This window comes from Polyodon spathula, chromosome 28 (genome assembly GCF_017654505.1).
Source record: "Polyodon spathula isolate WHYD16114869_AA chromosome 28, ASM1765450v1, whole genome shotgun sequence".
Lineage (NCBI taxonomy): Eukaryota > Metazoa > Chordata > Actinopteri > Acipenseriformes > Polyodontidae > Polyodon > Polyodon spathula.
In genome coordinates this window covers 1,585,110-1,598,585 of record NC_054561.1, presented here as the reverse complement: position 1 = coordinate 1,598,585, position 13,476 = coordinate 1,585,110, and the positions used below count along the sequence as shown (strand labels likewise).

Below are 13,476 nucleotides of genomic sequence, written 5' to 3'. Positions count from 1 at the left end.
TTCATTATTTTCCATGATGTCATTTAGGCAAATGGTTCTCAACCCCAGTTCTGGGGACCCCCTGTAGCTGCTGGTTTTCATTCTAACTGAGCTCTCAATTAATTAATTATACCCTTAATTGAACTGATAATTAGCTTAATTAGACCCTTTTAATTGTTTTCTGCTCTTAAACAGTTGGAGAGTTCAGCTCAACTATAAACTTATAAGAAATTTAATCTACAACTGTTTAAGAGTTGAGAACAATTAAAAAGGTCTAATTAAGCTCATTATTAGTTTAATTAAGGGTCTAGTTAAGTAACTGAGGGCTCACTAGGAATGAAAGCCAGCAGACCCTGGGGGGCCCCAGGGACCGGGGTTTGGGAACGGCAGAGACCACAGTATGTTTAGTAGATATGTTTCACAGATGTAATATTGAACATAAAGGTTATATCCTAGGGCTGGTTACTCATTCTTTACGTGGGTCGATATTGCAATTAAAGCACAATCTTGAAGGCACCAACTCAGCACTTAAAATATTTGCTTTATCACACCTCTCTGTGCTTTACAATGCTTCCCTATGCTTTACCAGACCTCTCTGTGCTGCACAATGCTTCCCTATGCTTTACCAGACCTCTCTGTGCTTTACAATGCTTCCCTATGCTTTACCAGACCTCTCTGTGCTTTACAATGCTTCCCTATGCTTTACCAGACCTCTCTGTGCTTTACAATGCTTCCCTATGCTTTACCAGACCTCTCTGTGCTTTACAATGCTTCCCTATGCTTTACCAGACCTCTCTGTGCTTTACAATGCTTCCCTATGCTTTACCAGACCTCTCTCTGCTTTACTGCTTCCCTATGCTTTACAATGCTGTGCTTTACAATGCTTCCCTATGCTTTACCAGACCTCTCTGTGCTTTACAATGCTTCCCTATGCTTTACCAGACCTCTCTGTGCTTTACAATGCTTCCCTATGCTTTACCAGACCTCTCTGTGCTTTACAATGCTTCCCTATGCTTTACCAGACCTCTCTGTGCTTTCAATGCTGCTTTACAACCTCTCTGTGCTTTACCTTCCCTATGCTTTACCAGACCTCTCTGTGCTTTACAATTCTTCCCTATGCTTTACCAGACCTCTCTGAGCTTGAAATCTAAAATAGTAAATTTATGGTAACTTCATAATAATATGAGACTTAAAAAAAATACTAATTAAAAATTGCAATTGTCAGTGGGTTTCTGGAGTAGTAAAATTGGTAGCCGAAATACGATCTGTGTAATAAATGCAGTAACTTGCTGCTTACACTGCTAGCAGCAAGGGGCGCTGTTGCTTTCAAAACACAATACAGTAAAACGCTTGGTTTCGTTCAGGGTGACATGAAATTCTGTACATGATTTAACTGAGCGATCCATTCAGTAATTTACGAACCAAGACATCTGATTTTCAATATTGCAGTTGACATCAGAGACTGTGTGAAATAAATGGCATAATTAGTTTGCCTAAGATTACAGCGTTCATGCATAGCGACTTCATATGGGGACAGATAAAACCAAATATATCTTGTTGTGTGTGTCAGTGTGTGTGTGTATTAGGTCTCTCTTCGTATTAATGCACTGCTGAGATGTACCTGTGCTGGCCTTGTTGGCACAAAGTAAATAAACTAAACTATCAAACAAATTGTGTTCCAAACAGGATATTTTTGAGTTGGGGCGACTATAGTCGATTATTTGTACCTCGACTATTCGACTCTGTCAGATTCGAAGTCATTCTACCCGTACAAGAAAAAGCTGCTGAAAGCTAACCAGGATACAGCACACCATGATAAAATACCCTTGAACAGCACAGTCCCGCTGCAAAGTGATATTTCTTTAAGACGTTTCCGCTCTCCTGCCTCTTCTTTGATGTCACTGTGGTGGCATGCAGTGTGCAGGAAAGGGTGTTTTTTTTTTTTTAAAAGAAACACCAGTGGGTAAACAAAAAAGTAAAAGCAAAACGATGTTTTTGATTTATACATGTTTTGCTTCACCTCTTCGTGCATTCCTGTATGTTGATAGTTAGTTTTTTTTTTTCTTCTGAATTATCAAAATCAATATTTCACCCACACATATAAATCCATTACAGGCCCTTGTAAAGCCGTGGGGACACGAAGCCCGTCTTGAATCTTAAGAAGGTTAGGCTTCAGGCCACTGCAGGGCACTGCAGGGAAGACACGATAACTATTTTGTTAACCGCAAGAGTTAAGTCTAAATGTAATATATTACAATGATATAAATAAATATATTATTATTATTATTATTATTATTATTATTAGTAGTAGTAGTAGTAGTATTAAAGAATATCTTATTTGGTACATAATGGGTTAAGCTTTAAAAAGACATCACAGACATTTGTCACCCGTGCTTTACCTGATGTGATTAACCCCTTGGGGTACATTTATGTATATTTAAAAAAAAAAAAAAAATGCTTTGCACAATACGTCATCAGTTTTTGAAATCATCAATACATTGAAAAAAAAAAAAGAAAAACGCGAAAAAGGAGGAGGGGAATAACACAAACACAGCATTAAATTTGCGGAAGCAGGGTAGCGGGTGGGGCTTGCACTGCAACTCGAGAAGAGAAAAGGGCTGCATTGTTGTAAGTAGCAGGAAGCTTTCAATATGGAACTAGAGAGGTTATTTTCAGTATTAGAAAAAAAAAGCATGCTTTTATGATTGATATTGATCCCGCGGAGCTGTCATAGAGAGCAGGACGCGCCACTCTGCTTGAAAAAAACAACGATGCTGAAAAAGCGATTGAAATAGTTTATATTTTTTTTGTAAACAATAAAAAAAGAAGAAGAGACACCAGCGTTATATAAATATATTCTAATAATGAATAACACGCAAGCTGACATTAATATGTCTCCTGATTTTGTGTTGATGCGCCTGGTATCCGACGAGGACGGTTTGGACAAGAAGAACGCGAATCTGTCAGCAGCGGCCAGCAATGCATTCGGGGCGCCTGTGCTGCTGGGTCAGCACCATAACAACGGGACCCTGCTCAAGAACGGCTTTGAGTTCGACGCGAATCACAAAACGACCCAAGAGCAGCAGCAGCAACAGACAGGGAACTGGGCGGCTGAATCCCCCGAAGATGCAATGCCCACAACACGGCCATTGGAGCCTCTAGTGCCGCCCCCTCCCGCGGACACAGCGATGGCTCGGCGGCTGGATTTCCACCGCAGAAACCGGGGCTCTCGACCCCAGCTGATGGTGTTTCGGAACCTACTCCGGCCCGGAGGCAGTGACCACCACGGGCCGGGGCAGCACGGTTTCCAAATGGGAGGACTTGTACTAGAAAGCCACGGCCGTTGTTCCGATGTTAGTTCTGCTGGTTTTAGTAGCAGCGCCGACCCGCTACAGCCAGGCAGGTTTCTGCAGCCGCAAATTAAGCACCAACCCAGACTGGACTTGGTGCACCCTCGGCAGGCTGCAGACTCCCCCACCAGCACTGCTCCCCGCAGCGTCAGACCTGAACTGCGCCCCCGTCACAGACTTACAGCTGATGACAAAGACTGGCCCCCAGCTTCCGAGAGGCTTCTCAATAACGAACCGGACCACCGCGACCTTTCAGATACCAGCTGGGGCTCCTCCGCCCCGGGAGGCGGCGGCGGCGGTCCGGGCACAGCGGCGGCGGATCCGGTGTTCAAACTGGCCAGGAAATTTGGAGAGTTCGTGGTCGACGGGGCTGCGGTTTTGTTCAGCAAGGAAGGAGAGCTGCCGCGGTGTCACTGCCAAAGCCTGCTGGGCTCGGCTGGGGTCAGGCCCGGGGAGGACCCGACAGAAACCAGCGACGTTCTTTTGGTTTTGGAAGGACTCGAATTGGAAGAGATGGACGGACTCGGAATGAGCAGCACTTTTTTGGAAGAGGCTCTGAAAAACGGCACGGCCGCCTTGCTAAACGGCACAGGAGACGATGATGTGATGCAAAAAATGAACGGTTTCTCAAGCAACACTCTGCGGGAACAGGCGGAAAGGGCGGCCGGTGCTAGCTGCTGCCCCGGTTCTCCACAGCCGCAGGTATGTTGCCCTCTGAGGGACGGTCTGGATTTGAGGGCAGACGTGGCGCAGCTGTCACAGCCCGCCCCCGACGAACGCAGCCCCTTGTCAGAACACGCCTCTAACCAGAACGACTTTTCCACTCGTGGGCCCACCCTGGACTTGCCAGCTGCTCCTCAGGACCCGAACCACAAAGTTCGGGTTAGCAGGTGCGCTAGCTCGCCTCTGACCGTGGCGAGCGGAGGAGGTTCCGAGAAAACGGCGAGGGAACCGGGCAAATCCAGGAAGGGGTCGCTAAAAGTCCGCCTGAGCAAATTGTTTCGAACTAGAAGTTGCAACGGGTCCGGTGAACGGGAGGACAAACGGCATTCCGTGGATTCGACGGTGGCAGCCGGGAGCCTCGATGGTATGGATATTTCCGGTTCCAAAGGAGGACAAGACCCGGGAAGGTAGAGTATAAAATAAATATGTGTTTCACTTGATTTATTTACTTTAGAAAGAAGCAATATTGTTTATCAAAAAAAAAAAAAAAAAAGTTTTATAGTTGTACAGTGGTCTCCGAATCAGAGATGGCAGTAAGAGTCCTATTGCATAGCAGTGTCACCCATTCCAGGTTTTACTAAGGGCTAGATTTTTTGTGTACAGGTAACAAGCTCAGATGTGTCTTGTTAAACGCGCAGTAAAACCAGGAATGGATCAAATTGCTAGGCTCATAAAATAAAAGCTCTGGTGATCAGTAACTCTGGGATGGAGTCGTTGCATAGCAGTCTGATCCATTCCTGGTTTTACTATGAGTTTAATAAGACACACCAGAGGTTGTTTGACTGGGGCTAATGAAGCTTGTATAAAACTTGCCATGGGTGAAACTGCTATGCAATAGGAGTCTCATTTCCGTCCCTATACTTGATCTGAGTCTTGCCAATTGACTGTGCTTTTGTAGGGTTGCTGTGTAAGTTATAAATTCAATCTGGTCATCAAAACCTGGATGAATCAGCTGTAGCAGGAACCTGTATGAGATTGAAGAATCCCCGTGCACTGTATTCAATATATTTTTTTCAATGTGTTTTTTTTTGGGGGGGGGGGTTGATGTGCAAATCAGATGGCAAAATAAACAGGAATCACTCCGCAGTAGAATTATCTGGACTCGGTCAGCGGTCTGAACAGCCAGTCCAACAGTTACATCAGCTGAACTCTTGAGTGATTAGCCTTTACACTTCATTGCAGAAGGTATCCAACCAGTAATTGACCTCAACCAACTCTGTAATTAATTACATGCTGCAGGAGATTTGTGCGTAGAGGAGGGGAAGAACAAAAATAGTTTACCTTATCCAGCAGGGACCTGATTCCTGGCACCATATCATTTAATAATAGCACATTTGATCAAAGTGCACTGTTAGCCCAGCCCTGCCACAAACAACTCTGCATTACGATCAGTAAGGTCACTGTTGAAGTAGTTAACTTCTGTCTCCCTTTTGAGTTCTGTACTATACCCCCAGGGCAGGGATTAAACATATTTAGCAAGCTGTGCCGGTAAAACTTGAAATTCCTAGCTGTGTCTTGCCTTAATCTCTACATGTCTTCCCTTATCTCTACCTTGAGAGATTAGAGATTCTTTATTGCCTTTTTTTTTTTTTTTGACTCAGATCTGTTCACCCCAAATCTTCATTATTGAAAGTAGCGATTCTTTTCACAAAATAAGTTTTTTTTATTTTTATTTTTTTATCATTTTTTTTTTCATTTGCAAAACCAGGATTCGGCAGTCTGTTTGTGTTTCAATTTAAATTAATCCTGTCTTTTCCCTTGTTCATTTGTACTTTTCTAAGTATGAAATGGAATTCGCCAGGTCAGTACCACAACTTAATTTTCTGCGATTTACCCAGCAGGAGTTACCAAGCTTTTATAATAGCCCCCCTGAATGCAAAATAAAAGGGAACTTCAGTGCCGGGTTGTCTGGCCTAGGCATCACTTTTTACCTCGTACCTTACCAATTTCATTTATATAGTGTCCTTCCTGTGCAAACATCACTGGGCGCTTTACAAAAAACCAAGCAGCCAGCCAAAACCGCTCCAAACTGCTCGCTCGTGAAAAGGAAAAGTCAAAGAGATCTACTGGATGTGTGGAGTTAAAAACACTGACGGGCTCAGCATTCTGGATAAAACCTGGAAGTGAGTTCCGAGGTTTGTAACTGGGTTCTGGGAATAGCCAAGAGACCGTCTTCTTCCGTGATCTCAAAGCGATGGGTAACTCCTGCAGAGAGGGAGAAGCAGTGTTTTGCAGTGACCTTATAACTGGGGGAATGTGGCAGATATACAGTGGGTGTAAGTATTCTAGAGACAATGCATTTTAAGACACTGTCACGGTGATACATTACGGTTGATCGCCTGGAATCCTCCATGTGTCTTCGGAGCAGGTACGGCGCTGGCAACCGCAGTGTTTTGGCTCACGGTCCTATATTGTCGTGCACTCCAGGTACCCCTTGCCTGAAAGGGGGTGACAGTTCAACTGCCCTAGCCGTGTCTTCCTGACTCCCAAACAGGTTTTACAAACTGCTTCGGGGAGGCCGAGCTCAGGCAGGATGCAGGACCTGCCAAAGTGGACAGCTGTTCAATTAACACTGGCACGAGAATCAGACCTGAATTCTTTTAATCCTGTTGAAGAAGCCGCCCCCCTCCCCCAAACAGGAAGGACGGTCTTTCAGCATTGTCCAGACTGTGGGTATTCTGGACTAGGTGTCCACACGATAAGTGTGAGCTCTACCGAAGTCCCAAATCAAGTTTGACCTTTTTTATTTGCAAAACAGACTTTTTATGCGTAATACAGCTGTTGCTTCAGCTACAGCAAAATCGCAGCCTGACGTTTGTGATGTTTGGTTCGGTGACAGGTAATGTATAAATATCGAGCGTGAAGTGGTTGTACAGAGCACAGCAATGGAAAACAAGTTGGATCTTCCGAACTTTAAATCTGTGGATTTCAGATTTCTACCGCTGGAAGTATATTGTAGTGTAGCTGGTTGAAAACTTGGCATTAATTAGCCAGGCTTCCCCCAGAGATTAGAGGCTGTTCTACAGCAACACCAGGCCCCTGCATTCTCACAATAGATCTTAAAGATTGAGCTGCCCTCTGAAGACATTATAAAAGGCGCATAACTGCAGCTTGCTTTCTCAGCTGCATTTACAATAACCCTGACTTTAAATTTCAGCCTTGAAATACAGCACAGTCAAGCCACGATTATTTAAGCAGCTTCTTGCCAACCTGGTCTGGATGGAAATGGGACTCCCACTGCATAGCAGTTTTATCCATTCCTGGCTTTACTATGGGTCTAACATGTCTGAGCTTGTTACCTATACACTGTGGCTAATCGATTATTTCTATCCCTGTTTGTAGTGCTGGGACCATTTTTTTTTTTTGATGTTCAAATATTTCAGAATTCTGTTTTACCAGCTCATTATGTTTGGATTTATTTTGTGCCAGCGAATGCTTTTCAAGCTGAAAAATGTGCCTATGCAGGTGTTGGTTTTTGAGGTAGTGAAAAGGCAGATTTACTGCAGCTGCAAACAGGCATTTAAAAGCCTCCACACAAAGAACAGCGTGTTTACTCTGCAGCGGGAACCCCAAACCCCAGAGGAAGTGGAACATGGCGATGGGGTGGGAGGGGTTGAGTTTCGCAACCCAGTTTCACTTCAGTGTGGCTGGAGGAAACAGCCTTCCCCTCTTCCCCTGGCGCTGCACCACAGAACCGTGCTTGCAAAGAAGGGCACTCAGTCCTGGGTTTCAGTTCTCACTTTTAAGAGCTTATTGGCTGTATTGAAGTTGCAGGGACGGAGACTCCCATTGCATAGCAGTTTGATCCATGCCTTGTTAGTGTTATTAAAAACCATGCACTGTTGCTAATCAGACTCAGAGTAAAACCTGGAATGGGTGAAACTGCTGTGCAATGGGAGTCTTATTCCCATCCATGAATTGCCATTTATGTTGTGCAGGGGGCAAATATACTTTTGTATCCAGGAGCCCTCCGCTCTCCCTTATTGCTGAAACGCCTCGACAGTTTACCTTCTTTTCTAAGGGCTGGAGCAGCTACAGGCAGCAATACCGTTGCATAGCAGTTGGATCCATTCCTGGTTTTAATAAGACGCACCTGAAGAAGTAAGGCGTTGGCTGATTATATTCAGTCAAACCCTGTGTTGGGTTTCAGGTTGCCTCAAACGAGGTCTGATTTCAAGCTGCTGTTCCTGAAAAAGCGGCTTTGTGTTGCCCTGGCTGAAGGCATACTTTTTAATATGGAGGGTTCCTTTACAGGCGCAGCACATTGCAATTAGAAGTCTCTAGTTTGGGCTAATTGTTGTTTCTTTCTTTCTTTCAGGAAACCGCGCTTGACCACGACCCTAAGTGCCTTCTCTCCTGCCTCCTTCAGCCCAGTCTTCACGGGTAAGAATCCTGCAGCGTTTCTAAATCCTGTTCCAAGTCATTCCGCTCAACCGTCAGTCTTGAAAGATCCCCCCCCCCCCCCCAACTCATACAGTTGTTGCAAACCAACAATCTAATGCAAACTAGTACAAAACACATTGAACTGTTGCATTCGTGTGAAACCTTTTCAGTAACCAGCCACCGTCATTTGCTTAGCCTTGTTCTGATTCCCAGTTTAATTTAAAGTCGCCTCTGCTGTGAGAGAGAACATCATTAATATCAGATAATTCATTGCAGTGCATTCCCCATTTCACCCAGCACTCATCTTGGGAACTAGGTGTTACTGATGTTAATACATGGCTACCTGTGGATGTTTATATGTGTCTTCTCAAGATTTCTAACCTTGCCCCCCCCCTGTTTGCAGGTGAGACGGTCTCGCTTGTTGACGTGGATATCTCTCGGAGGGGGCTGAACTCCTCCCACCCCCCGACACCCCCTCCTCCGCCCAGACGCAGCCTCAGCCTGCTCGGTACAGATCCCTGTTTCACCCCGGCTGGGGGGGGGGGGGGGTTCGGCACGTTCTGTCTGTCTGTCTTGCAGTTTTCCAAGTGAACGGTTCCGCTCTGTCGCTTTGCGTGTTCTTTACTTGGTGTTAGCTTAGCGATAATGTGTCGGCAAAATTTGCCTGTAATGGAATTTTTTTTTGTAAAAAGTTAATATGTCGTGTGCAGGGCCTCTCCTCATAACGGCAGACAAACTTTTAAAATCAGAAACACCAGAGTTTATTACCTAGACTCACTGCAGCTAACCAAGCAAGTAGTAAAACCTGGAATGGGTTTGAGTCTGATCCCCATCCCTGCGCCTTGCACATGAATTCCACAACACCTAGTGTTTACTTCTGTAACTGTAAGAATTAACCCGAGGCTGGCACACGTGTGATGCATGACAGAACCTGGTGTTCTGCTGTTGCTATGTAGCTTGTCTCTGTGTTGGGTTGGCCATCCTTGTGTCTTTATTGTGTTTGTATACCAGGTAGGGGCTGATTCCTAAAGCTTGTTACTGATTGATGTATTTATAAAAACATTTGGACTCCAATCTATCATTAGCATGATTTTATTATTTCTTTTTCAGAAAAGAGAAGGAAAAAAAAAACACCTGAAGTAGCTACAGAAATTAAATTAGGAGCAACAGTACAAGTATTTATTTATTTATTTATTTTTTAAAGGCTTAAATGGGGAAGAAAAAAAAAAAAATTAAAAGTTTTGATCAATTTAAAAACTCGATCGCAAATTCTGAGGTAAAACAATTCGAAATTTGTGAACCAAACAAACATGAACTGAGTTTTTCTGTGGATCGGTGGAAGCGCATGCCTCTGTGTTTTGCGAATGCAATCCGGAGATTTAATCATGTGTTCTGGCAGATTGCTTTCAGCTCAATAGGGTGTTGTGCTGAGTCCTGGTCTTCAGCCAAGTGTTTCAGACTGTCAAAACGATTTTCTATAAAAGTTCTACCCTCGATATTGCACAATTACTATTTTTCACTATACAAAGCAGGGTTTGGGGTCAGTTTGCTGTTCTTCAATTCCCTTTTAAAATCAATTCCCAAGTTTAATATATATATATATATATATATATATATATATATATATATATATATATATATATATATATATATATATATATATAGAAAATATACAGAGTGCTGTAGGGCAAGCGCTGTACGACAAAAATAAATGTGCCCTAGTTTTGCACTATGTGTGTATGTTAGATTGAGGGGTTAAAGGTGGTACATTGTAGTTGAACAGGAGTCAATGTGAGGCATTCACTGTGCTAGAAGTAGAATTTAGTGTGCGTGTGTGCATCTGTCTGTGCTTGTGCTAGCAGTACTGTATGCAGGTATGCAGGTAAAGCTGCAGAAGACAACAACTCTGCATCATTCTTGCACATTCATTCAGCATTTCACTTCCAGAGAGAGACAGAGAGCGAGAGTGAGAGAGGAGAGAGAGAGGACAGGAAAACAGTTTTTGTAGTTTAATACAATTTATTTATTGAATGTATTTGTTCATTCTTTAACCAGGAATAACCCCATTGAGTCAGAGGTCTCTTTTACATGGGGTGTCCTGGCAGGATGATCAGAAACAGACAGCAGCCGTTTCACATTGTGAAAAGCAACAGCATCCCTCTAAAAGACAGTATTGTACATTCAATCTGAACTTAAATCAGTTTAATTAAACAGGGCAAGAGGAAATGACTTGAATACGCACTTCCCTTTATTGTGGGGAAGAGCGAGCAGTGGCACGGCCTTATTTAAAAAAACAAAACAAAACAAAAACAGTTTGCAGAAAGCAGACAGAAAAAAGGGTGTGAGAAAGCTAGATGGATAGAAAGAAAGAAAGCTATTAACTAGGGAGAAAGCCAACATTATAAGGGGAGTTTTGATGTAATAGAAACAAAAATATATATTTTCAAATGCTAGAAACACTAATTATTATTTTGTTTTTTAAAATCCGAATGCAAAAGTAGCTACTGCTAGCGAGTTTTGAAATTGTGAACTGTGTTCTGTTACAGATGATATAAGTGGGCTGCAGCCTGGGCCTTTCCTAGCGGGCTCTATGGGGGCCTCCCTCCAGCCTCTCCCTCTGCCTCCTCCTCCTCCTCCTCTTCCTCCTCCTCCTCCTCCTCCTCCTTCTCCTTCCCATGCCACCATCCAACATAGCCTCACCCTGAATGGTAAGACTTTGCTTTCGGGATCAAAATAAAATCAATGCACCAAAGACAGGAGGCAAAAGTTCAAATTTAGAATCGCGCTGAATCTCAATGAAGAAGGCCTTACAGTAGGTAGAGATGTTCTGGACTGGGTTCTGTGCAGAACGTCCTAGCCGGGCTGAGATCCGGTTATTCTTTCTTGAGCCGGAGCGATGCTGGAGTTTCTGTTGCGTTTGAGTTGGTGGTGCCACCTGCAACCACACTGCCAAAGCAGACCTGCCAGCCGGACCAGCTGATCTGCTCTCAAAAGTACCTAAAGCTGAGGGAGGGAAGATGTCTTCCCATGTATCCGCATGGACCTCTCAAAACTGCATTTCCCGTCATCCTCCTGCTCACTGGCAAGTCCATCTGAGTTACATATATGAGCAGGAGGATGATGGGAAGTGTAGTTTTGGGTAGGACCTGAGGGACTCCCAAGTCACTGTGCTGAATTGTGGCTGTTTGTGTTCCTGTCAGCTTTCACTGCTGCAGGGATGTTACAGGACAGCAGTGCGAGCAGCTCGGTGCTTCACTGTGAGTGTGCGTTAGGAAGGTTCTAAACTTCTGCCCCCCTTTTAAGGTGTGATTATTTACCTTTGAGCCGATGGGGGTGGATTAAAAACTGTAAATTGCACAGAGGGATAGTTGGTTCTTTTTGCTGTGCTGTGCCTCCTGCAGTCTTAATTTGTCCAGTTTTGGAAAGACAACAACTTTGCAGCAGAGACCAGGCAGACCACTATTATTTTTTGCATTGTTATAATTTTTTGGGATGGGGCTATGAGGTATGACTAGAGACCTGTGGTTTATGTCTTTTTGATGCCTCACTCATGCCTGTGGTTTTTTTTTTATTTGTGTTTTTTTTTTTGCTTCTTTTTAGACGCGTTCCTGCGGGCACTCCCTCGCCCCTCCTCCTCTTCTTCCTCCTCCTCGTCCTCCTCCTGTTCCTTGCAAGGAGACCCTCAGCTCCCCGTCACACAGCCCCCCCCTGCCCGGGTGCTGCACTGCCCGCTGAGCAGACCCGACTCCTGCAGCTTCGCAGCCAGCCTGAGGGAGCTCGAGAAGGTAAGAGAGAAACAAATGGATGGGAGCTGAATTAAAGTCATTACATGGCACCCAGCTTCACCATGTTCACTAGAGAGAGAGGGAGAGGGAGTGGGAGAGGGAGAGAGAGTTTTATATATATATAAGAACGGTGGCTTCTTTAGAAATGTTCCTTCCTTTGACACAGCCAGCTGTCCTCGCACATCGTGTTTACTAGCACCTGCTCCTATCTGAAGCTCCTGTGTTGTGCCTTCCCTCCCACAGTGTGGCTGGTACTGGGGTCCCATGAACTGGGAGGATGCGGAGATGAAGCTGAAGGGGAAGCCGGACGGCTCGTTCCTGGTGAGAGACAGCTCGGACCCCCGCTATATCCTGAGTCTCAGCTTCCGCTCGCAGGCCATCACCCACCACACGCGCATGGAGCACTACAGGGGTAAGCCTGGGCTGGGGGGTAGGGCTGCAGTATTACTGAGGGGCTGGGGAATAATAATCAAGGTCACAGAATTAATGTAAAACCAGGACTGGCTTATACTGCTCTCTCAGTGATTGCTGTGTTTGCAGCCAAGTGCTTGCAGTGCAATATCTCTGCTGTTTATGTCTGTTGTATGCTGGCTGCCTGTTATAGTGCTTCTTGTAAATAGTATGACAGCACATGTTTAAATAATAAAGAATGGTTAAATGTGAGAGTGTGTGCGAGTGTGCGCGAGTGTACATGCTTGTGTGTGTGTGCGTGCGAGCGAGTGTAAGTGTGGGTGTTCTTCAGTGTAAAAGGTCTGGGCGCTGGTCGATACTGTGGTTTCTTGTTTTGCAAGGTCCCCTCGTTGCCTCTTCCTGTCCCTCTGCTTCTCATTACCAGTAAATCGTGAGCGGCAGGGTCACAGTCTGGCCTGTCAGCTGTGATCAGAGCCGCGGGCTGTCTCTGGCACGCAGCTGCCCCCGTTACATGCTGAAATAGTCCACAGCATTTGAAGGCATAGCTTGTCAAAATCGGGCTACGTGATGATCTCTTTATTTTTAGCACTGCACTGTACAAGCCAAAATAATACAGGCATTCTCGCCAGTCAACAAAACAACCTTATTATGACATAGGGGTCCTTCACTCTTGTGAAGCCATGACTTTGAGAGACAAAAGGACTAGGGATAAGAGAAAGGGTGTTCTCCCTCCAGTCCAGGGCAGGCTTGAGGCATGGAGATTGAACTGCTAGCTCCCTCACCCCCCCCATTATATGTTTTCTCTGCATTCCAAATAAGAAAAAGTTTCCTTGTAGCAAGCTGTG

At 44.7% G+C, this 13,476-nt stretch overlaps 1 protein-coding gene across 2 annotated transcripts in view; it reads left to right on the top strand.

Moving 5' to 3' along the window:
- Nucleotides 1–2,523: 2,523 nt before the first annotated feature.
- Nucleotides 2,524–13,476, top strand: part of LOC121301881 (suppressor of cytokine signaling 7-like) — a 15,238-nt gene continuing 4,285 nt past the window's right edge. Inside the window, exons 1-6 of one of the 2 annotated variants that reach the window (XM_041231568.1) lie at nt 2,524–4,459; nt 8,371–8,435; nt 8,839–8,943; nt 10,982–11,143; nt 12,036–12,220; nt 12,464–12,632. In XM_041231568.1, the coding sequence (XP_041087502.1) occupies nt 2,844–4,459; nt 8,371–8,435; nt 8,839–8,943; nt 10,982–11,143; nt 12,036–12,220; nt 12,464–12,632 (2,302 nt within the window). In that variant the 5' untranslated portion in view covers nt 2,524–2,843. The remainder of the gene's footprint in view (nt 4,460–8,370; nt 8,436–8,838; nt 8,944–10,981; nt 11,144–12,035; nt 12,221–12,463; nt 12,633–13,476) is intronic. The other variant, XM_041231569.1, reaches the window with a different exon arrangement.